This window comes from Eubalaena glacialis, chromosome 7 (genome assembly GCF_028564815.1).
Source record: "Eubalaena glacialis isolate mEubGla1 chromosome 7, mEubGla1.1.hap2.+ XY, whole genome shotgun sequence".
In the NCBI taxonomy this organism is placed as follows: Eukaryota; Metazoa; Chordata; class Mammalia; order Artiodactyla; family Balaenidae; genus Eubalaena; species Eubalaena glacialis.
In genome coordinates, this window is record NC_083722.1 from 34,022,342 (window position 1) to 34,046,903 (window position 24,562).

Genomic DNA, 24,562 nt, shown 5'->3' on the forward strand with positions numbered 1-24,562 from the left:
GCTCTCTGTTTCCAAGCAGGAGGGAGCGGTCGGTCGTTTCTAACACTACCCCCCAACTGTCCCGGGTCAGGGACCTCACCCACGGGAACTTTCTAAGTCTCGCCTCTGAGGAGTTCCGGGTCCCAGCTCTCCCTCCGGGTCCCAGCTCTCCCTCCAGGCCCCCAGCACTTCCTGGGAAGGGGCTCATTCTACGGAAAGGAAAGGGGAGTTTGGAGGGTGTAGGACTAGAGATGAAGGAGCAGAATCTGGGGCAGGAGGGTGGGAGTCCCAAAGACTGAAGAAATGGGCCCCAGACCTGAAGACCAAACGCAACTGTTGACAGCGTGTGTGAGGTGTCTGGGCTAATTCACCTCTGAAGCCTCCCCTTTCCACCCCGTCCCCCTAGAGGAGAGCCAGATGGGGGAGGAGAACAAAAATCTCTTCCATTCTTCTTTCCCCAGCTCCCTGACACTCCCCTCGCCCCATCTCTATGGAGGGGGTGAGTTAAAAGCCCATGAATGTGCAGAGCCCCCCAACCATTTTGAATCTCCTCACAGGATGTGAACAGGGTGGGATTTGGCCCCAGTTGCCAAGGCAACTGTGGTGGGAGTTCCCAGACGCTAGGCAACCCTCCTGTGACCCCCGCTGACCTGTCACCCCCGCAACCAGAGGACAATAGGAGTGCAGGCTCCGGAGGCCCAGGACGCCTTTCAGCTCAGCCGAGGAGCCAGCAGCCCTGCCCGCCCCCACTGTCTGGTCCAGTCCTCCTGGCCCCAAGTCCAGCGAGCATCCAGCTTGGTCCCCAAAACCTCCCCCGGCCCTCCACCTCACCTCCCCAGAGCTGGCACACACTTCTCCCAGCCCTGGCTGCCCCCCATCAGGGATATTTGTGGTCTCTGGGGAAAGCCCTACACACTGGGAACATTTTCATACAGGTGAAATTAGATTAGGAGAAAATGCAGGGGCGACCTTCAAAGAAAAAAGCCATCCTAGAGGGGAAATATGCGGCCGGGGGCCACTGAGGAAGGAGACTTTGTCTTGGTGAAGGAAGGGAGGGGGTTGACGGGCAGCTGGCACGCCTGTTCGGTTCAAGGCATTCTTTACCAGCAGCTGGGGATCACCAACTCCAGCGGGCCAGCAGGGTGCCAGGTGCAAAATAAGGTTCGATGCATGTTTGCTGAGTGAATGCACGCTCCAGGGCCCACAGCGCTCTCCTCTCCACACTTCCTTCTCAGGCGTGAGTCTCCGGGAGACTGGAGACCAGAAGAAAGCCCCAAGGACAGAGTGGAGGCGGTGTGGCTCTGTCACTCACCAAAAAGAGGGCTGGGAGGAGGGAGCGGGAAGCTGGGGCCTTGACTGCTGAAATGGGGCAGCCAGAGGGGGACCCTCTCTCCAGTCAGACAGAGCCTGGCAGCTGAGCCCTGTCCCCCCTACCCCGCCTCTGTTTAAACAAGCTCCCGGCCTGCTGTTGCATGGAAACAGGCGCCTGCTCTTGTTCCAAAGTGATGTGGCTGCCCTCTTCAGCACTGTTTGTTTCAGCCTAAAGTCCTGTCACCAGCCTGACTTCTGACTCGCCCTGTTTATCTCTCTCTCTCCTTTGTCAACTCATTACTCCCAAAGGCCAAGACTGCATTTCCAGGGCTTGTTTATCCAGAGCAGAGGGGCAGGGACCAACAGACGGACCCGACAGACGGACAGAGAAAGAAGAGTCACAGAGGCACGAGGAGGAGGGACCAGGGCACTGCCCGCAGACCCACTCACACCCTCTGCCTCTGGAGTGGCCACTTAGAGCCGGCGGCCATTGCTGCTTTTGTTGGTTTGTTTTAAGAGCGCTTTTAGATTGGGAGTGGAGTGCTCTCATTCACTCACCAGCAGTGGTTAATTTAGCACCTACTAGGCGCCAGGCCTTGCTGCCTCCACTTCCCTCAGGGGACTGTGAGTGTGGTGGGAGCTGAGCCCTGCACTAGGAACCGGGAGACCTGAGATCTAGCCTTTCCCGTGTCACCTGGACAAGTCAGTGCTACCTCTGGCTGCCCCCTCATTGTGATATGGGAATAATAACACCCATCTCCCCAGGATGGTGAAGTAATTAAAGACCCAAAGCACCAAACAGAGGCAAGGTGTTTGTTTGTCCTCGAAGGACTTCCTGGTGGGGGTCGAGGAGGAGGGGGCACTCGCTGGGCCCCGGCTCTCTTTCCTACATTCGCTCTATCCCACAGTCAGAGACACTTGTTGGGGGGGACCAGAAAGTGTTACCCTCAAGCTCTCCCCAAAGCCTCGCTCATATATTGGAGGGGGAAGGACAGCCCACAGACTGTTTCCTTTTAATTGAAAATTTTGTAATTTTAATTTTGCAGGGTTCTTTTCATAGTTTGGAGCCAAGAAAACCTTTTTTAAGTCTCAAATATTTTCCTTGGCCCCAGGCACTACGCCCATAGTGAGCCCAAATGGATAAAACAGCCCTCCCTCCGCCCGCCTCCAAATCTCCACCCCAGTTTATTTGTGAAACAGATATAGGATTTTCCAGGACTTTGGGATATTCACCAAAACAAACAGGGATAACTGGAACGTGGAATATAGATGGTAAAACATGGCCTGAGCGCAACGCAGAACAGAGAAACCTGATCGGTACAGACAGTTCTGTCCCTCCCCACCCCACACCTCTCCCCACTTATCCTGATATCTGTGTTCAGTCTTCTCTTTAAATAATTTTTTTAAAGAAACTTTCCAGTTTCAGTATTCCTCCCAGCCCTCCCCCGACATTCAAAATTTTTCATAGCTCTGTCTGCAGAGGTGCAGGAGGGGAAGTGTTTTCACCCATACAAAATGGGTGGCCTTGGAGATTTCTGGTGGGGTGTGTTCTGTTATTATTTTGATGAAGGGCAGGGTTCTGCCCTTTGACCTTCTGTCCCCCATAGGTGGTACAGATTCTGTGGGTCTCTTCCCCAGAGAACCTGCTTAGGAGGGCTTGGGGGATACCAGCAAACTCCCAAGGACCATCTCTCTGGAGAAAGGAGACAGGCCCTTACTGCTCAAGTTTCCACTGTTTGCAAGAGGAAGGAATTTTTTAAAGTCCTCAATTCTGTTCACATCCGTGCTGACCAGGGATTTTACACCCAAACTGCATCTGATCCTAACAACCCTGTACTTTAGGTGCCAAGAGGTAAGGGAAGCCCAGGACTGGCCAAGGTTGACTGCTGGGAAGGGGCAGGCTGGGACTTAACCTGGGTTTGTTCAGTTCCTGCATCAGTGCTGGCTGACCAGCTCAGTGCAGAGCGTGGGGCCAGGCTTCTGACGGTGCTGCTTCCAGTCTGACCTCTAGCTTCAAGAAGTGTGGTGGGAAAGGGCCCCTTAGGGGCTATGGAGTCGGGGGAGGAGCCCCAGGGCAAACCTGGGAGAGAGGATGAGGGCGATGTGGGTACACACATCTGTGTGCACGAGGCAGGGGTGGGGTACGGGCAGGGAGGAACATGCAGGACCCGAATTTTCCACATTCCCAGCAGAGCCCCCAAGGGGCAATGCCACCAGCAGTGATTCGAGGAGCAAAGTCAAATAAGAGAAGGAGCATCCCAAGGCCAGGGCTGGCTGGGCCGGTTCTCCTGAACTTGTTAAGCACGATTCTCCCTTTTTCCCGGGTGGGGCCGGGACCTGGGGCCCCTGCTCTGTCATAACCCAGCTAGGCTTCCCCACCCCTAAGGCCTCTCGATCCTCAGAGAGGCTGGTCTTGGACTCCTGAACTCTGCAGTTTAGGGTGGGAATGATGAAGGGGAAGAGGGCGGGGGACACAGACAGGACTTCCAGTCTGAGCACTAAAAATGGAGGCCTGCCTCTGCCTACTGCTCTTGACCTTTTCCCAGCTGCCTTGACCCTTGGTGCCTGGAAGTTTAATCTCACAGCTAGCTTGCATTAGGGGCCCAGGCAGAGGTGGAGGTGGGGAACATTTTATAATACAAATAAAATGAAGATACCACTGTGTGCACAGCCCCCCTCCCCCAAAGAGCACACACCTAGAGCAGGGTCTCCCTCCCCCAACCGTGTTTGTTAACTTAGCCAGGGTGCGGGAGGAGAGCCCAGGCGCCCACCCACCCAAGACGCACACCCTCAAGCCTGCTGCCCAGGTGTCTGTCTGCCCTTCTGGGCATTTCTGAGCCTGTTCTAAGGTCCATGATCTCACGGCCCCACTTCTCTTTCTGGGAGGGCTGCTCTCCCCCTGCCTTAGTGACCACTCGAATGGGAGCGCACACAGGGGGTCCCTGCAGGCTGGACCTTCTCAAGAGTGTTAAAGTGAGGCTGCGTGGCAGGGAGCAGTGGCCCCCAGGTGGCCAGGGTGTAGTGGGAAGAGGCCTGGCGCCCCTCTCCCCTCTCCTCGGTTGCTGGGGAGAGGCGCCAGCTCCTACCTGTTGCTGCTGGAAGTGGAGCAGCTCCGCAGGGCTCATCTCGCCGTTGCTGTCTGCGCCCGCGGCTGCATCCCTGCCTGCGCTGCCTCCGGCGGGGCCCGCAGTCCCGGCCCCACCGCCGCCGCCGCCGCCGCCGCCGCCATCGGCCTGCCCGGAGAGGCTGCCCACGCCGTTCTGACCAGACGGAGCCGACCTGATTGTCTCCGAGGCGGATTCCACCATCATGTCGCTCTAGCGGGACCTGGAGGGGGAGGAGAGACACGGGGGAGGGGCTGAGGCTGGACAGGCAGAGCGGGTTCCACCCGGGGAAGCAGGCGATGCCCCTCAACACCCCATCCCCAAACGACACAACCCCCACCAAGTCCTGGGGCGGCTTCTCCCTCTCAGCTTCCTGGAGGCTGATCCTGGGACCCCTGTTGCGGTACAGACCCTCCCTCCTAAGGTCACCCTCCGCCCCAGGCAAGGGCAGCTCCAGACTGAAGCGGAGGCCTCCCCGTTGCCCCCCCTCCCCCACATTTCCTCGAGGAGGCGCTACCCCCACAACCCCCCCACACACCCAAACCGGTTCAGGCCTCTCCCTCCAGGCTAGTGTGTAGGGCAGAGCGAGGAGGGGCGGGGGTCCTGCAAGGACTTGAAAGCAGGTGAGCTAGTCCCCGGAACCACCATATTGCCCCCCCAACCCGCCCCCGCCCACACGCACCTGTAATGGCCTTTGTGTTTGTTCCCCCCCCCCAGATGGGGAGTTCCCTAAGGGCAGGGCCTCCTTCCCACCCCCACCCCCCCCCACACACACAGCAAAAGCCGCTGCCATTTTCCCAGCACCTATTGGGTGCCAGACCCTCCACTGGCCTGGAGCTGTGCAGGGAAGGCAGCTGGTGGTCCGACTTTTCTAACCTTCCATTCTAAGGCCCTCAGCCCATCACCTGGCCCAACGCAGACACTCAATATTTACTGTCTCTACAGGCAGCAAGATCCCTTCTCACAAGAAGTGTGAGAGAATAGTTTTTTGGGTTTTTTTTTAAATTAATTTATTTATTTTTGGCTGCGTTGGGTCTTCGTTGCTGCACGCAGGCTTTTCTCTGGTTGTGGCGAGCGGGGGCTACTCTTCGTTGCGGTACGCGGGCTTCTCATTGCGGTGGCTTCTCTTGTTGCGGAGCACGGGCTCTAGGCGCGCGGGCTTCAGTAGTTGTGGCGCACGGGCTCAGTAGTTGTGGCTCGCGGGCTCTAGAGCACAGGCTCAGTAGTTGTGGTGCACGGGCTTAGTTGCTCCACGGCATATGGGATCTTCCTGGACCAGGGCTCGAACCCGTGTCCCCTGCATTGGCAGGTGGATTCTTAACCACTGCGCCACCAAGGAAGTCCCGGGAGATAGTTATTATCATCTTGATTTTACAGATGGGAAACTGAGGGTCCAGAGAGTCAGAGGATTTACTCAAGGCAGAGTCAAGGCCTCAATCCTGTATCTTCCCCCAGCTCCCCCAATTGCCTCTCAAGGAGTGGCTGAAACATGCTCAGAAAGAGAGAGGGTATGTCTGGGATGGTTATGGTTAGTGAGGAGGAGGCCTGGGTTTCCTTCTACAACTCACGGAGGCTGTACTATCTCAGAGGCTCGTACACAGACTATGAAGCAGATGGGGGACTTCAGTATGCAGAGCTGTTCTCAAAGTCTGGGGTCTCCAGCTATCCCCAGATTCACAGCCTCTTGAGAGGAACACAAATTTCAGCCAAACAGGACACAGTTGGTATTCCCCACTGATCTTTGACATGAATCTTAAACTCCCTAAACCTCAGTTTCTTTGTTTGTATAAGTAATTACTCCAAGCCTCTCAGATCCTGTGAGGAGTAAATAAAATAGCACATACAAACCACCTAGCAGAGTAAGCGCCAAAAATGATGGGTCCCTTCTTCACCTGCCCTATTTGTAAGGGTGAACACCCTGGGCTCAGAGAGGTCAAAGACTTGGCCCAGATCACACAGCGATCGGGCTGGAAGCCAGCCAGCGTTCTTTCCTCCCTTCTTGATTACCTTTCGGCCTTGGCAGACCCCACAACCACACGGTGTCCCTGACCCAATAAATAGGTGCAGGAGGGCCTTAATAGAGAAACTGCTGGAAGGATTATTTCCCGAGTTCCTTCTCCGAGGTGGCAGCTCCCCAATTCTCTTTCACTCCGGAAGAACTCTTTCTCCTCACTCTACTGGGCCACTTGCTGTTTTTGTCCCTGCTGTCAGCAGAGTGGGGAAGACAGTGAGGGTATCTAGGTGTGCACAGGGGGCTGGGGGGACAGAGCACTGTGAAAGGCCCATGGGGAGGCCACTAGTTCACGTGTGCACCATATCACCCTGCTCTTGTGATTCTAGGTGTCTGTCCCAGTGGACCTGTGTGGCCTCCTGGGTGACCTGTGCTGCTGGAGTGTCCCACGTTTGTGCATTTCTCTGTGTGTTCCCAAGGGCTTGTTCCTCCCCCACCCGCCAGCTGCTGCTCCCAATCCTGGGTTCTGAGAGGAGCTGGGCTAGGGGCAGGGGCAAGGGCAAGGTTGGGGGCAACGGTTCAGAAGAGATTGAGCACTTCGTCTCCGGCCTTAATGGCCGTGTCAGCCCCAGGGCCAGTAGCTACCAAATGATGGATGGGGTGGGCACAGTCCTCCACCCGCCAGAGCACAGGGCTCCAGCCCCTCCCCACAACCGCCCACCCGGATCCCTCCCAGCAGCCTACAGAGCACCTTCCCTCGCTCAGGCCTGGGCCCCAGATACACAAGGGGGATGGGGAGACAGCAGAGGCCGCTCTGCTCTCCCTCTGCCTGACCCTGGCCCTGCTGGGGGTGGAGAGCAGCTGCCTGCCTGGATTCCAAGTCTAGCTTCCCTGAGATCTGAAAACTCCTGGGCCCCAGGGGACAAAGACCAGAGCCTCAGGGGTGTGTGTGCGCAGGAGAAAGGAGAGAGAATCCAGCAGTTTCTTCTTGGGATAAGGAAGAGTGCCCCCCTTCCAACATTCACACACACCATAAAGTTGCTCAGACAGCAAGTTTGGAAAAAGAAAAAAGGAAGGAGGATGCAAACAGAGGTGCCCTTTTCTTTTCTTTTTATTGGGGGGGGTACAGAGCGACACCCAGTAAACAACATAATTGCTGCAATGTGGCGTGGAATAATAGCTATTCAAGGGCCGATCATTCATATTAAACAGGGTGAAGCAAGCCTCTCATTTGCATGCTTGAGATTATATGCATTTGAAAAGTCATTTCCGCAGGGTGTACGAATGGCATTAATTCCCACGTGGCGTGCTGCTCTGCCCCCTCCCGGGGCCTTCACCTCCTTCCAGGCTCATGCCTGCCTGTCCACCAATACCCATCCAAACCTGCAGGTGGGTGCTCCCAGGCCTCTTCCTCACCTCTGCCCTGAGACACCTGTCCTCCTGAGGAGCACAGTGGCAGCCTCAAGCCTCCTGCCTGTCTCTCTGCAGGTGTTGCAACAGCACTGGGGTGCTCCCTGCACTGTAGGTGAGCAGGCTCTGGGTGCCTGGCGCCCGGCCAGGTAGGGATGGGATGGGGTGGAGTGGGGTACTGGAGGCAGGCCTTGATATCAGTGCCCTGCACCCACAACAAGGGTGTGGGCTGGGGGGGAAAGGCAGCGTCCATGGGAGCCTGGACTCTGGCTAGAGAAGGCAGGGGACTGGGTGTCAGGGGGCCTGAGCTCAGTCACAACCAGCTGTGACTTCTTTGCCTTCCTCCTTCTCTGGGCCTCCATTTCCCCATCTCTACATGGAGAGGTGGTCTTGAAGGTCTCTTCTGACTTGGAAGCTCCAGGAGGAAAACGCCCTAGTCAGTATGTACACAAGAAGCCACTGTGTTCTAGAGGCTGGTGAGAGCCACCGAGGTTCCACTTGAATCACAGCTATCCCTTTCCCAAAGGGAAATGTAGGCCTCAGATTTCCGAATGGGGACCGGGGCTGCCTGCTCTGGTACTGAGGGGGACCCTCCAAGAGCCCCCTCCTCCTCCGTTCACTCCCACCCTCCCGCCTCTCTCCACACACTCCTATCCTGCCAATCCGCGCTCCGCCCCAGGCACCCATTTCCTCAGCAAAGAGCTGCTGACTACCTGCAGAAGTGGCGAGGCGCTCTGGGAATGAGACCATCTGGTTTCAAGGGCCAGCTGTGTGACCTTGGGCAAGTCACTGGGCTCATACCAACAAGCAAGGAGAGGAAATTAGAAGCTCTTTCTAAGATTTGCTAAAATGGAGGCCCACCCCACCCTTCCCTGCACCCTCTCCTACGCTGCGCTGGGGGCAGAGGCCGAGTCATTTCCTGTGCTCTAGGATTTTTGTCTGGGGCGCTGGTCCTGTCCTTGGGTAGGTCCTGGTCTTCCATCTCTCAGGGTTCCCTTGGGGAGCCAGGGCACCCCGGAGCCTTTGGCCAGTACCCCGACGCTCCCGCAGACGACACCGTCGAAAGGAAGAGAGGAAGGGAGGGCGGGAGGGAGGAAGGAAGGAAGGAAGCAAGCAAGCAGGGTCAAAGCCACAGCCGCCTCTTCCGCTCCGGGGGAGTCTGCGGGCCACCGGGGGGTGGGGTGGGGGGTCCCACTTCCCGAGGCTCCTGGCCCTTCGAAGAACGCGGGCTCGCAACGAGGACCGCCTCGGAACGCGCCCGGGTCCGCCTCTGTCCCCTCCCTGGCCGGAAGTGACGAGTTCCACCTACCTTGGGGCCAAAGGGAGGACCCAAGGGCTAGGGTGCTTTCGGGGGAGGAGAAAAGGGACGGGGAGCCCCACACGCGTAGAACGTTTTTGTGCCTTTTCCGCGGGCCCATATGGTGTACGGAGTATTAATTACCGTAGCTTTTTAATTAACAATCGCTTAATCTGAGCCGTAACATTTGCCACGACACCCTACGCCTCGTTGCGAACCCGCGCCGCCCGCCCTGCCAACTCATCAATTAATTTTTATTGACGTTTTCTTCCCCAAACAGGCACAATACCAGGGTTTTCCAATTAACACCTCCGCGATCTCTAATTAGTGCAATTAACAGACTGATGGATGCCCGGAGTTTACCCGCGAGGGAGGGAGGGAGGGAAGGAGGGAAGGGGCGGGGCAGTCCCCAGCGCACTCTCTCTCCCGGCGCGCGTCCCGCAGGGCGCACACGTGCATGCGCTCAGCCTGAGAGAGATGGCACCCCCAGCTCTTAGGGGAGCACGGCGGGTGGGGGCGTGACCACAGGTAACCTGTACCCAGAGCAATGGTGGTGATTTGAGTTGAAATAGCAGACACAGTTTCCAGCCCTTTCGGAAACCTATAACCTAGCTGGAGAGACAGCTGAAAGCCTGAGACTAGAAGTTGGGAAACTGGCTTCTAGCCCCAGCTTTATCACCAACTTGCTGTGTGACTTGGGCCAAGTTAGTTCTCCCCTTTTCTTCTCTGTATGATGGGGGAAACTAGACTAGATGTAGCTACCTATTTATAATGCATTCCCCTATCAACTTCCAAGAAAGACTGGGAAGCAGACTGCAATAAGACAGATAAAGTTACTTAAAATATAGTATCATGGGGTAGTAGGAAGGGAGAATAAATAGGCCAAGATCTTAAGCCAGAGGATCTCACACTTGAGTGCATCAGAATCACCTTGGAGGGCTTGTTAAAATACAGATTCCTGGGCCCCAGGCCTGGAGCTTCTGATTTTAGGTCTGGAATGAGCCTGAGAATTCATTTCTAAAAAGTTCCCAGGTGATGCTGATGCTGTCTGTCCAATACAACAGGGCTTCAACGATGAGCACTGGCTTTCAGTTATGAGCTTCCTGGTGGCCAAAACGAGATGATCTACCTCCAAGACCATTCATTCATTCAACATGGATTTAGTGCCCGATTAAGCCAAGCACTGAAGACCTATCTGCAGGAAACTGAAATTTGGCCCTGGCCCCCTACAGGCTTACAAAACACAAACAAGTCAGTACAGGTGTCCTGGCTGCTTTGAGGGCAACTGGTAATAATGGAGGTCCTATTCCCCCTCCCTTTTTTTCTGGGTAAACCTGGCATTTGCCTTTTCGAAAGTTTAGCCACTAGTGGAGTTATGGTCATGAACAAAGTCATTCTTCTTGCTCCTCTGACGCTGGCCAGGAGAATATTTCACCGGCAATGACCCTTCATCCATTCATTGGTTCAACAAATATTTAAGCACTTACCCATGTGCCAGGCTGTGTGTGTGTAGAACTGAACAGAACAGGGCACAGGCCCTGCTCTCCTGGAGCTAATGTTCCCAGGAGGTGAGGCAGATGATAAATAAGGACACAAATAGATAAGCTCAAATAAAATAAATTCTATCAAATATGAGTGCAGAGAATAAACAGGGGGATCTAATTTACACGGGGGCAGGGGGCAGGGAAGGCTTCCTTTTCAAATGGCATCTATACTTAGAAAAGAATGAGCAGGTATGGGTCAGGTAGAGTGTACACTGAATGCAGGGAAACAGCATATGCAAAGGCCCTTATTTTACAAGAGAAGTCACTGGTTTCAGACTTTCTTCCGAGCAAAAAGTCTTTGAAATGGATACATTTATAGATTATATAAAAAGACACATAAGTGGGTACCACACAGAACAGAGCATGAAGATGCTATTTCCTTCTTTCTCTTTCTTTTCCTTTCTAGCTGTCCTGCTATCAGCTCTTACTTGTGTCAAGGGACGTAAAGCAGAGGGCTTTTCAGAGCAATGAGCACTGGCATTTCAAGTAACTTGGTATACTTCCCAATCTGTCATCCCAAGACCCAGGGATCCCCTTCCCCATTCAGCTCAGGCCCCAAAGGCCCACTAGCTTCAGGCCACCAGGTGAGGGAGGGCTCAGGCAGGAGCCACTTTTGGCCTCAGCCTTTCTTATCAGCCCCTCATTTGGCATCCCACCTGCTGACCCTGCTCTGGTCTCTTATTACCTCTGTAATCAGAACATGAGCAGTGAGGTCACCATTCTGAGCCTTGGTTTCCTTGTTTACCATACGAAGCTAATACCAATAACCCTTCCTTTCAGGGTTGCTGTGGTATCAAATAAAATACACTGCCAGAGAAAGTGTTCAGAGAAGGGTATTTACTACAGTTATGGGGACCCAGCAAGTCCAGATCCCATCCCCTCATCCTAGCCTTATGGTTTGGCACTTGAGGAAAGTGAGACAGAATCCAAGGGTTAGAATGTCTCTGTAGCTCCAAAATGTGTCCCCACACCAGAGCAGGGTGATGTGAGTCACATGACTACTTGGTTCTCTGATCAGCCCGGCAGTGTCTCTCCTCAAGCAGATGGGGCTGTCAGAGTTCCAGAAAAAGCTCAAACCCTCTCCAGGCCCATGCCCTCCCTGTACTTCGGGACTCTCCCTCGTGTGGGTCAGAGGCTGGCACCCTCGGTTTTCTCCCTAAGACTCCCACTTCAGCCTGAGAGTCTCCATAAATGACACACTAGGAGCTATCTGGTCCAACTTTAGGGACCATTCAAGGCCTCTTCTTAGCACAAAACTTCCAAGCCCAAGGAGCTAGTGCACGTGGCAGGGTGAGGACACACCTCTAAAAGGCTGCAGCAACCTCTGATTTGGAAGGGGAGCCACCATCCTGGGCTGTCTGTTCCAGGTTCTCCCCCAAGTTTATTTATTTATTTTTAAAATTTATTTATTTATTTATTTATTTATTTATTTATTTTTGGCTGCGTTGGGTCTTCATTGCAGTGTGCGGGCTTCTCATGGCAGTGGCTTCTCTTGCTGCGGAGCAAGGGCTCTAGGTGCGTGGGCTTCAGTAGTTGTGGCTTGCGGGCTCTAGAGCACAGGCTCAGTAGTTGTGGCACACAGGCTTAGCTGCTCTGCAGCATGTGGGATCTTCCTGGACCAGGGATCGAACCCGTGTCCCCTGTATTGGCAGGCGGATTCTTAGCCACTGTGCCACCAGGGAAGTCCTCTCCCCCAAATTTAAATAACTTTATTTTCTAATCATAAAAGTAAGACATCCTGGTAGAAAAGTATGAAGAAAAAGTAAGTAGACTTATAAGTACCTATAAGTCTACCAGCCAGAGATCCTTTTGGGATCCACCCCTTCCAGTCTCATCCATTTTCGCTCTCTTTGGGCATATAAACATTTAAAACGTGAGCTTGGGTTCATAATCTGTACATGGTTTGAATTTTTCTGTTTTCCCACTCACCACTTATGGTCATGACCATTTCCACATGACATCAAATATTTTAATTAACAGTTTTTAGTGGTAACAGAGTTGTTTGAATGGGCTGTGTGTTTCAGAATTTATTTAGCAAATCCCCTAAAGCTGGACATCCAGACTGCTGCCTATTTTTTCACTATGACACTGTAATAAACACCCTCATGCGAACAGAATATTCTCCATTTCTATTTGCTTAGGATACATGTTTAGGTGGAATTGCATATTTTTAAGGCTCTTGATACATTTATTCCTTAATTGATGTCCATAAAATGTGTGCTGACTTTGCCCTACCTTCAGCAATGCACCCCTGTCCCAGAGGACTCACAAGCTCTTTTTTTTTTAAGCTATCTTCCTCCATTCTCCTCAGCTCCTTCTCCAGAGGATTCTCAGATTCTGCTTATGGTATTGAGAACCCAACACTACCGGCCCTGTCAAATCTGGGCACATAGCTGCGTGATGGGCCTCTGCCTGCAACTGACACTGGGCACAGTGGGTACTGGCATTTGGACACACAGAGGGGGATAAAACACAGCCCTTGCTTTTGGGGGGTGGGTTATAGTTTGGTGGAGAAAGAAAGACATACAGGCAAACACAAGCATTTAAAAATACCCATACTGGGACTTCCCTGGCGGTTCAGTGGTTAAGACTCCGAGCTTCCACTGCAGGGGGCGTGGGCTCAATCCCCTGTCAGGGAACTAAGATCCCACATGCCATGCAGTGCGGCCAAAAATTTAAAAAAGAAACAAAAAAAATACCTAGGTTCCACCCCAGATCAATTTAATTGGATTATCTGGGATCCAGGCATGGATAATTTAAAAAGCTCTTCCAAGTATTCTAAACTTCAAGTACAGCCAGGGTTGAGAACCTCTGCCCTACACAACACACACAACTTTACAAATGTTAAGTAGATACTGGGGGGTGGGGTGGTTGCTGGCTATGGGTGCCTAGAGGGAGTGGGGGTGCTCCGGGAAGGCCTCCTGTAGGAGGTGACTTCTGAGCTGAGTCTTATGGAAGTGAAGCCTGGGCACACAATTTGTGAATATATTTTAATAACAACCATTCCACTCAGAGTCCTTGAAAGTTCTTTCCCATACCCTGTCACACACAACCTGCACTCACTCTGACAGATGAAGGAACCACACTTCAAAGATGTTTAGTGATGTGTCAAGGTCACTTGGCTGCTAGGAGGTTGAGCCAAACTGAAACCCTATAGCTCTTCTGACTCCCAAACCAGTGCTCTTCCCCAGAATTCCACCTCAGACGTGGCAAGGCCCAGAGGGCGGTCACTCTGGAATTTCCCTGGAATCTGAACCTTTCCCCACCACCATCACCACACCCCAGCGCACTTTCACTGGCTCTGGCCCCAAAATGCTCCCAGCAGGCCCTAGCAAGGTGGCCTCCCTCAACACGCCTTCCAAGTACCATGACCAAAAGGAAGAATTAACAAAAAGGAAAAAAAAAAAAAGAAAAAAGAGAACCAAAGATCCCACTCCATCTCATTAAGAAAGTAAACATAAGAGCCATCTAAGTGTCTAATTAAGCTTCTAATTAGTCCCTGCTTGTTACTAATGCAAATTAGATTACTCCGCTTAACTACAGCATGTCCACAACACCCTTGTTAATTGCGGCCTTTTGAAATTAAATTACTCCCTAATTAGCATATCAAAGCCATTGATTCGGAGCTGGGAAAGATGAGGGCAAAAGGAGCCGAATGCCAAGTTTGGTTAATCAGAGATGGCTAATTAAATAGTGCCGTCTTTCGTGGGGGGCCTGCTGGTTAAGGGGTGGGGTACTCACCCAGGGCCCAAGTGGCCATCTGGAGCCTGGTTCTGGTAGTGCCCTTGGCACCAGGGGGCTCCAGCTGGCCTGGGACAGACCAGTAGTCTGGCCTTCTCTGGGGCCCTGGCTGCTCTGCCCAGCCGGCCTCTGACATGCCCTGGCCCCTCCCTTTGTCTCCCCTGATGATATCTAGGGGTGGCATTCACAGGGATCTTGGGTACCAACTCAGGGGCATCCAAAAAACACACCCATATTCGAATGTGCAAGATTCAGCATCCTTCCACATCTCTCTCCCTGTTCCAAGATGAATTCTGGAAAGGTGACTGCTGCCCAGTGCTTCTCTAATCCCCACCTGTGGTTCCATTCTCAGAAGAAAGTCTCCCCATCTCCAACAAAAAGTACATAAATTTTGGGGGGTGGGCAGGTAAGAGGGTGATGACTTTCATAAAGGGGCTCACCTGGGCAGGGATGGGCTGATTTCAGCTTGGAACAGACCCCCCAAGACACAAGACCTGTAATTCCCTCCGTGGTAGAAGGAAGGGGAAAAAAAATCACCCACCACCATCAGTTCTTAAGCAGCTGTGCAAGAATTAGATTTGGGTCAGGGTGTCCTTAAAGGTCTTCTCTGAGCTCTTGTACAGACCCTGCAAAGCCTCTCAGATACCTGCCCCTCCCAGCTCTTCCTAGAATACTGAGGATGGGCAAAATCTCCATGAAAAAGTTGCTAACTGAAATGCCCTCAGGGGCTAGGCCGGTCCCCAAGGGGGCCAAGTGGGAAGTGGAGGGTACTCAATCCCGGTCTATCTTTACCCCACAGAAATGCAGGCTCCCTGTTTGATAGGGTTTGGGTTTTTCAAAAGCAGCCAAGTGGGGATATTTATGTGAAATTTACCACTGTAATAAACTTTGTGTGAGCCAACAAAACACATAAGGGGTTAAGCTAGTCCATTTGTGACCTCAGCCCTTATGGCCAGCATTCTAGACAGGCAGGTTCCAGTCAGCTGTGTGACCCTGGACAAGTTACATCACCTCTCTGGGCCTGGGGACCTCACCTGTCAAACAAGAACAAGGAGGTATGCGAAATGGCAAAGCACAGTTCCTCATTCAGGGTCTGGTGACCACCTAGTTCTACTCTGTACCTGCCATAATCCCTTCTCAGACTTCGGATGTCTTCTAGAACCTTCTTCCTCCATCTTCCACGCAGAAGGCAGAGTCTGGGCTTCCAGGTGTCCTTGGAAATGCTGAGGGCTTGTTTCTACAAATGCCTGACTTGGCAGCTGGGCAGCTAGGAGGTACACACCTATGCTCTCTGCCCTACATTTAACGGATTAGCCCTGGTGGGTGCAACAGATCTTAAATGCCTCTTCTAAAAAAGACAGAACTTTCACAAGAACAAAATCTTGATGACTGACAGGTCCCTAGCCTGGTCCTTCAGTGTCCCCCTCCCCCAACTAGGGTGTGTATATGTGTCTGTGTATGTGACTCTGTCCACAGCTCTCCTTCCCCCAGTTCTCCTCTCCAAGTTTCTCACCAGCAGCCCCCGCAGCACAAAGAGTCAGGGTCATGGCCAAATTCCCAAAGGGTTTGGTTTTGCTGATTTACGGAGGGATCAACCAGGGCCCAGGGGAGAGGAAGCCCCTGCCCCCCCACCCCCCAGTGCCCAGCTCAAAAGGGTGAATCTCAGGCAGTGCCCAGTCCATGGGTATCCATCCAAACCAAATTGGTCTAAAGGGCCCATAGCAGTGGTTTTATTTTAGAAAATAAGTGAAATTTAAAGCAAAGCAGAAAAAGATAAATGGGGAAGGGGTGAGGCTGTCCTGGTGTGAGGGGGAGGGCGGAACGGTGGCACAAGCGGGCCAAGCTGCAGCCCGCCTCGCTGAGCTCTCTCTCCCAACGAGATTCAATTAATTGATAACAAGAGGCATCAAATTAATTTCTGGAGGATGTGAGATTCTGATGAAGGGAAATCTCATAGATGGGGATCGAGTGGGAGGCGGCGGGCAGCGCCCCCTCTAATCAGGCTCCGCTGCCTAATTGGGGAGGAGACTTGCCTGGGCCGCAGGGTCGTCTGCCCCACGCTCCACAGCGCCCCTTTCCGGCAGGACACGCGGAGGCAGTGAGCTCCGGATGCGTGGAACAAAGGGGGCCGGTCTCCTCTCACCCAACGCCCAACTCCCTCCTCCCCACCACCAGCCCACAGCTGCGGGAAGGGCGGGGGCAGGGAGAGGCAAGTGTGGGTGCTCCCTCACCAACTGCACAGTTATGAAAACCAGGGCCCAGAGAGAAGACTGTCATGCCTAAGGTCTCAGAGGGAATGAGGAAGCTGGTAGCAGTGCGCTTACTGGTGCCCCTCAAGGGTGAGTCCCAGACCCACACGACCCAAACGAGCGAAGTCATCCCCAAGCTCAAGGAGGTCAGCACACAGCGTGGGAGACCCTCCCTGTAGCTAAAAGATAGAGGCCACCCGCCCCCTCTTCCAGAGTTCCCTGGACCCCCAAACCCCCAGCATCTTAGGGCCGAAGACACCCGGCGCGTGCGCTTCCCGCACCTCGCAAAGATGCGCTCACGGAGGCTCAGGGTAACACTGGCCGAGCTAACAACCCAGAGCGGGTGCCCTCAGCTGGGGGGCGAGGACTGGGAGCCCTGGCTCTTCTGAGAACCCCGGAGGCTTCCTAAAGGAAGGATTCTCCCAAGTGGACCAACTGTGCACCCTCAACATCCGACCTTCGCAAGTGCCTCTGTGCCTCCGGCTCCAACCCAGAGATGTGGAAGCCTCCAGAGGCACTGCGCCCAAGCACTTACAGTAGCCGCCGCTCCCTCGGTCTCCTGCAAATCCTGAGTTCCCATCTCTCCCCCAAATTCTCCTCAGCTGCGCCCGCCCTTTTCTTTCAGGGTGTGATACACATCTGCCCAAAGAACCCCCTGAAGGAGTGCAAGGAGGAAGTATATGCTACCCTCTTTTGGACCAACTTCTTTCGGCCTGGGTCTCCTGGAAGCCTGAGCTCCAGAGCTGGGGAAACGAATCCCAGGGAGCCCGCCCTCCAGCACGCCCGGCTGAAAAAACAAGAACAGAAGCCCCTTCACCAGCCCACGGGCCAGTTTCCCTTCACACAGCTCAGCCCTCCTGAAGGCTCTCAGGGCCAGCACCTGCATCCCGTGCCGGCTGCGGAGTGTGAGGACCGGAGCCTGCCTCCAGTCACCAGAACATACGGGAAAGATCCTCACTGGGGCACTTGCTCCATTTCTGATTTTCCAAGTTGTAAGCGAGCCACCTCTTATTAAACCTCTTCACCTAGACTCCTGCGGGCCATTGCACACAGCGATGGCTCCACAATGTTTGTGGAATGGAGAGGAGGAGTCCCGGTCTCCATGCCCGGATCCACCCTGCCCTCCTGTCGCCACCATTTGTCTCTCCTTCGTTGCCGCTGGGAATTCTGGGTAATTTCCACCCGTTGACCCTGCCTACCTTGAACAAATGCAGAGGGTCACTAGTCTACACACCTCACTTTGTTACTGTCTGAGGAAAAACCATCTCACCTCCCCTCCCTCCCATTTGCACCATAGCCCAGGTCAGGTGCCATCAGAAACTCCAAGTAGGAGAGAGGACTTTCCCCATGCCCTGCACCACCAATGACTCCACACACCCTCAGGTCCCAGCTTGGGAGGCTTCAGCGGGGCAGAGGATGGGGCCTGGGGAGGTGGGCAGAGCTGCTGGGATTTGGGGAACAGGCTGCATGGCTATGACCAGGGCTGGGGAGAAGAAAGGCACCGGGCTGCACTGGAGCAAGGGACAGCCAGGTAAAGATCCCGGGAGGAGTCATCCTGGGACAAGGAACAAAGGAAGGAAGGGCATCAGCCTGGCCCCGGCTTGAATGGCTCACTCCTTTGAGGGACCAGATGCTTTGACTCTATGGCTCAGTGCCCTATGGCCTTGTCCAAATGGGCACCTTTTGTGCTAGGAGCTCTTGATTTCTAGCTCAGGCAGGCATGCCCCGAGTCCAGGCTCTGCACAGGGCCCACAAAACGCCATCTCACAAGACCACTGCATCTGCAAGCCTCAGGGTTTGGAGTAGAGGGTTCCTGCTGTAATCCCAGCAGGGCAGAACTGGCCGTGGGTGAAGGTGTGCATTTCCATGGAGAATCCAGGAAGGCAATGTTGCAAGAGGCAGAAACTTCACACTCAAGGGAAGTTTCTTTTTGCTTAAGATGATCCATCCAGGAGTAGGTCCCAGATTGATCTGAGATTGCCTGCCAAACTTGTCTTCCATAACGCTGCGTAAGCCAGGGTTCCAAACCATAGAAAGTCTCCCTTTTTGGAGAAAGGTGGTGCCAGCCATTTTTCCTCCTCTGTGTTCTAGGGAATTATCCCTCCCATTTTTGTTTCCATGAGCACCTTAGGATGTTGGGGGGAGGGAGGATGACTGGACCTTCCAGGGTCATGTGCAGGTGGGAAATGCCAAGTTCTGAGCCCAGACCTTCCCTTAAAGGGAAGACAGGAGGAGGAAACCCAGCCTTCTCGTTGGAGGGCTGAGGGGGACGCAGGCCTGAGCTTTTGAAGGAGGGATAGGGAGTGGCAGGCCCTCCCATCCCCTCCTTTCTCCCTTCTCCACAGCAGAGGCTCAAGCCCTACCGGTTACACTGGGAGTCCTAGGAGCCCCACATGTTAGTCCCAGCCCTACCACTAACTAACTGTGTGACCTCAGACAAGTTGCTTCTTCTCTCTGGGCTTCATTTTCCCAACCCCTAAAATGGAGATTAACTTCCAGTATTCAGGGGCTTCCCTGGTGGCGCAGGGGTTGGGAGTCTGCCTGCCAATGCAGGGGACACGGGTTCGAGCCCTGGTCTGGGAAGATCCCACATGCCGCGGAGCAACTAAGCCCGTGAGCCACAACTACTGAGCCTGCGCTCCGCAACGGGAGAGGCCGCGACAGTGAGAAGCCCGCGCACCACGATGAAGAGTGGCCCCCGCTCGCCGCAACTGGAGAAAGCCCTCGCACAGAAACGAAGACCCAACACAGCCAAAAATAAATATAAATAAATAAATAAATACATACATACATTTATTTTAAAAAAAAATTTCCAGTATTCAGTCCAGCATGTGGCCTGGCAGTGCTGGGAATCTAATAATAAAAGCTACCCCTTGGTCAGTACTACCCTGTGCCAGGCACTATGCTAGGTATTTTACATCTGCTCTTCCATCCTACTCCCAAACAGGCTCTAAACGGCTATCATTGACCTACTTTACACATAAGAAAACTGAGGTTCGAAGAGCTTAACTAAGTTCTCCAGAGACCCATCACCACTGGCAAGTTCCAAAGGCTTCTCCCCTGTGACTCATGTTCTGCCCTGGGGAGGCCTGAGTTCCTTGCCCTGGGTTCCAGAGTTCTGGAACCAAGTCATAGGAAGTCATTTCAGCCATCGGAGCCTCAGAATCCTGTCAAAAACAGTGCCTGCCCTGCCTTGGTCTGGGAAGCTGGGAGATTTTGAAAGGAAACTGTGCGGAGCTCCTTGGATGGAAGAAATTATTACTTTGCACAGTTTGGGTTATTAGAAAAGTAAAGACATTGTGCCTGCTTGGGATGGGCATGGAGGGGTTTGCATTTCAGCTGGAGAGACAGGAAAGCCACCAAGGCAGTGGGGCAGCAAAGGATTAGGATGTAGGGAAGGAGGGTGCAGCTACTCCAGGTGTGGCAGATCAGGGAAGCCTTCTTGGGGAGATGGCCCTTCCCCCCTTGCACCTCATACCTTTCCTCTGAAACAGACACCCTGCTCCCACCCTCCTCTCTCTAATGTGATATCTTATCTGCCTCTCCTACCCTGACAATGTGCAGACCCCAGCCTTCACTGCTTGGGCACACCAGTGCCCAGCCTGGGACCTGCCCAGACAGAGTAGGGGCTCAGCAAACCTTTGGGGAATTAATGGATTAAAGGATCCCCCCTCCTTTCCTGCCCCTAAGGAAGAGGTGTGTTTGGAGTAGGGGCCCAGCAGCATATGCACATTCCTGGCAAGAAGGGATCTACCTGCCAGCAGCCAGAAAGGAAGTTTCTGGCTAAAGGCACAGGAAAGGAGGTGGGGTAGGGATGTCTAGGTGTGAGAAGGGTACCTACACAGAAAGGGACAGGGACAGGTCCTTTTTCAAGTTAGGCCCAACCTGCCCTCCCCCACCCCCCAGCACTGGTGTCAGGCCTTTCTCCCCACAGGGCTCACAGGTTCACCAACTCCATAACTCCTGCAAAACCTGCCCAGGACTGGGAGAAGAACAGAAAACCCCACCCAGGGGCCCAGCACTTAGTGCCAGGAGAGAAGGTTCCCATGGTCCCCCCCAGTTTAGTGCCAAGACTGGGATGGAGCTAAGGTAGTGGGGGGGATCCAGGAGAGACTCACATCTTACAGGGGTCCTGAGTTGGCGGGGAGCACTCTCTAGAGCCACCTCCTCCCCCTGCCACGTTGCCCCACTGATGAGAGGGGGAGTGACGCCAAATGGGGAGCCCCATGAGACACAGCCCTGTTTTTGAGAGGCTCAGATCTAAGGGTGCCAGAGCGAGCAAGCTGTCCAGGGGCCCACAGCACAGTCCCAGGGCCCTCCCTCCCTCCTGCCAAGTGACAAAGAGCCCCAGAACCCAGGCAAGACAAAATTAAAACAAAAATAAAAACAAAATAAGTCTGCAGATTTCCCATCCCCTGCAGCGGTTTTCTGCCAGGTTGCGCAGGGGTTGTCTGGGGCAGGGGCTGTCTGAGGTGGGTGGCTCTCCTTAGGGCAGCTGGGGCCTGGCCAGCTTGTTGGGCCTTCGGCCCCTGCAACCACCCACTAGCTCACCAGGAGGGTCATCGGCTTGAAATGCCCAGCGCCAGCAGCGCTCAGTCCCAGAAGTGAGCTTCTGGGTTCAAATTCTTGGTGTCGAGGTCTCCGTTACCCACTGTGTTCCACAATGGGACTGGTCAGACCCTCCCGTGGCTACAGGCGGTACAGATGATCCCACAGCTCCTTCCTTCTGGGTGGGAGAAGGGGGCACCCAGGTGAGCCTCCAGCTCTGACCTTAGGTGCCTCTCAAACTGCGCTCCCAAGGTCCTCAATCCCAGACCCAACACAGTTCGCCCTGGGACAATCCAGGCGTGTGCTTTAACACGGGATGAAGATGCTGAAGTTCAAGTGAAAACCCGCATTGGCCAAAATGCTCCTGGGCTTTCTCAGCAACCATGGGGATGACAGCTTCAGACTTGGGTTTTCTCTTCCGGGCACCCCACCTCCAACCCCTGCTCCAGGCTCCGAGGTCAATCAGCAGGGAGACCCGGCGCTGGGGTGCGAGACACGCGGTGATCTCCCGACGCCTTAAACCCCAGGCACGGAGTGAGCGAGGAAATCAGTCAGGCGGGGGATGGCAAGAGAGGCCGGCGGTGCAAAGGGACGAGCCGGGTGTTCTAAGGGCTCAGGGTCTCCGCGTTCCCGTATCCTCTTCCCCTAACCTAGACAGTCCGGGTGAGACGCCGATGTGTTCACGAGGTCGCCCCAGTTGGAAAGAAGGAATCCGCAGCCGTCAGGGCCTCTGACTCAGAATCCGCCTCCCGCGAAATCGCATGGTCCTTTGCCGGGGAGGCCGGGACCCCAGGTCGCTCAGGGCTCCCCGCATTCTAGCGCCTCGAGCTGTAGCCGGGCTCAGCTCAAGTTAGTTAGTTTGGCGTTGATGGGGAGCGCAAGACTCGAGCGCTGCCGAGGTGACCGCCTCTCAAAGAGAGGTGTCTGCCAGGGGGCTGTCCAGGGGAGAGGCCACAGTCCTGGATCTGAGGGGGGTCTTGCTTGGTTATCCCGGGGCACTCTTCCCTGGCGGCCTCCGAACGCTGCTGCCGCCCTCTCTCCCCACTACACGATGAGGCGGGGCTCTCCCCAAATGGGGTGAATGAAGATATCGGCCGGGTCAACCCCCCACCCTCCAGCACCGGCGCACAAAATCACAAGGGGCTGTTTCCAGACGCTCTCAAGTCCCCAAGAAGTTCTCCGCTCTATCTCCCAGCCGACCCAGGTATGGCGGAAAGGCGTTGACTGGCCCCGGAACCACCGAGGTGCAACCCCAGCAAACCAAGCCCCCTCCTCACCTAAGGCGACGCGTTGGATAGGACCCCGGTGCCCCCCCCCCATCTATCTGCCTCCGGCGCGTCTTGGGGAGTCCTGGACAGACTGGGGTTGGGAGAGCCCACTTCACCACTTCCCTCCCCGGCTCAGGAAAGTCCGGGCTGGGAAGTACTCTTTGTCTGACTCGGGGCGGGGGGGTGGTCGCGCCCCCAGACACCCCATTCCCCGCGGCCAGGCCGGGAGGAGGCCGGTCCTAGATTCTTGGGGGGAGGGCGGGCCTTAGTAGCCTTTCCAGCCCCCCCAACCCCTGCCGACCTCCTCTGCCCGCCCCCCCGGCGCCGCGCCGTAGCCCCCACCTGTTCCCCAGGCAGCTCCGGGCCGCGGGGGCCTGAGCCGGGGCGGGGTGGGTGTCGCGGCTGCGCTGGGTCAGGGCGCCGCAGCCGGCCCCGGCTGGAACAAAGTGCGCCGGCCTGGGCCCGGCTCCTCCCGGCGCGTCTCCGGCGGGCAGTTTGCAAACACAAAGTGAGCCAGTGAGCGGGCGAGAGAGTGCGCGAGCGAGGGAGTTGGTCTGGTCGCCGGCCCAGCCCCCACCCGCGTCCCCGAGCTCGGCCAGCCACCTACCTGTCCGGCCCGGCCGCTCCGTGCGGGCTCCGGCCCGTCAGCCCGCGCGGGGCATGGGGCTCGCTCCGGTCGCCGCCCGGGCCCGCCGCCGCCCGCTGGGACTGCCCCTCCGCGCCGCTCGGCGCCGCGCAGCTCCCGGGCGTCCTCCCTCCGCGCCGCGCCGGCCGGCCGCCGCGCGCCCTACCCTCGCCGGGGCATCACACTTTGGGGGCAGCTCGGCTTGCTCCGGCTGTGCTCCTCCTTCCCGATCCTCCCGCGACGCTTGTTCGCTCGCTCGGGCGCCGGGGCTCCGGGACCCCGGCGTCCCCGCCCCCGGCCCAGCCCTGGTTCCGGCCCGGGCTCCTCCCCGCCGCGCCGCCGCCGCCTGCGCCGCGCCCTCCTCGCGGGCTGGGGGCTACGTCCCGGCCGCCGGCCGCACAGTCCGGTCCGCAGGGGCGGCCGGCTCCGGACTCCGAGGGGCTGCGACTGAGCCCGGGCAGCGAGTGGCTGCGAGCGGGCGGCGTGCGGGCGGGGCGGGAGGGGGCGGGGAGGAGGGGGAAGGAGGGAGCGCGCGGAGAGCGAAGGAGGAGGGAGCGAGCGAGCGAGCAGCGGAGGGAGGGAGACCAACTTCTAGCGCTACCATAATTCACCTAAAGCAGGTGCAGCAACTTTCACCCTGCCCGGCAGCCAAGTCTTGAGCGAGAGGAGACCACGTGGACCAAACTTTAGGGGAAGAAAAAGTGGGGATCTGGGGAGAAGACGTAGGGCTGCGATCCTGTAAAAAGGGGGGGAGGTGGAGAGACCCCAGGGATTCACCCTGGCCTTGCGAATCCCTTGGCGCGCATTGCAAACCCCAGCTTTTCCCTGGAGTCTGGAGGTACGGCCAAGCCCTGCTCCCACACGGTTCATTGGTTCCCGGCGGGCTGCGCCCTATGCAGGGAGTGGCCGGGGGGCCCAGAGCCCGGAGCCGGTGTCCTTCCTCCTCTCCCTTCTGCGCCCCACTGCGTGGGGCTGGGGGTGGGCTTTTGAACCGGGGAGTGGGGGAGGTGGAAGGCTCCTTCTGGGCTTTGTGAACGGTCACCCCGGGCGCGCACCGCCTCCCTCTCCGGAAGGGGAATTTCCCATAAAGTGCTCTGCGAACCGGTGAAGAAAGGGCCCAAAGCCGGATCCACGCGGGCAGAGCGGAGTGCAAAGTAGAAGCAATTATCCGGACAAATTAGATTGTAAACAAAACTCAACGTCTTTTGCCTGAGGGAGGGGGAGGGTGCGGGGAGGAATCGGAGGGATTGTGGCGGTAGCCAAGGTGTGTATTTGGGTTGGGAGGGGGAAGTCTGGATGAGGAAAGGCCCCAGATCCAAGGGGGAGGGCTGTGCTGGTAGCAGGTGCCCCACTCAGAGACCCGTGGAAACCTGAATAAATCCTCCCCCCGCCTTCCACCCCCAGAACATCTCAGGTCTGGCTCTGTGTGTTGCAGTGGGGAGAGGTGAGGGACACCTCAGGGGTTGTCAAGGAGTGCCCATGACCAAGGGAGGACCCTGCTGTGGGAGGAGGGCAGGAAGGCCGTGGCTCTAGAA

General features: G+C 55.6%; 1 protein-coding gene across 2 annotated transcripts in view; it reads right to left on the reverse strand.

Annotated features, from left to right (window-relative positions):
* The window catches only part of FOXP4 (forkhead box P4), a 51,347-nt gene extending 27,870 nt beyond the window's left edge, over positions 1–23,477 (reverse strand). For both annotated transcript variants that reach the window (XM_061196248.1, XM_061196247.1), the window contains exons 1-2: positions 23,010–23,477; positions 4,377–4,617 (exon numbers count right to left, since the gene is read on the reverse strand). In XM_061196248.1, the coding sequence (XP_061052231.1) occupies positions 4,377–4,601 (225 nt within the window). In that variant the 5' untranslated portion in view covers positions 4,602–4,617; positions 23,010–23,477. The remainder of the gene's footprint in view (positions 1–4,376; positions 4,618–23,009) is intronic.
* Between the last annotated feature and the right edge of the window lie 1,085 nt (positions 23,478–24,562).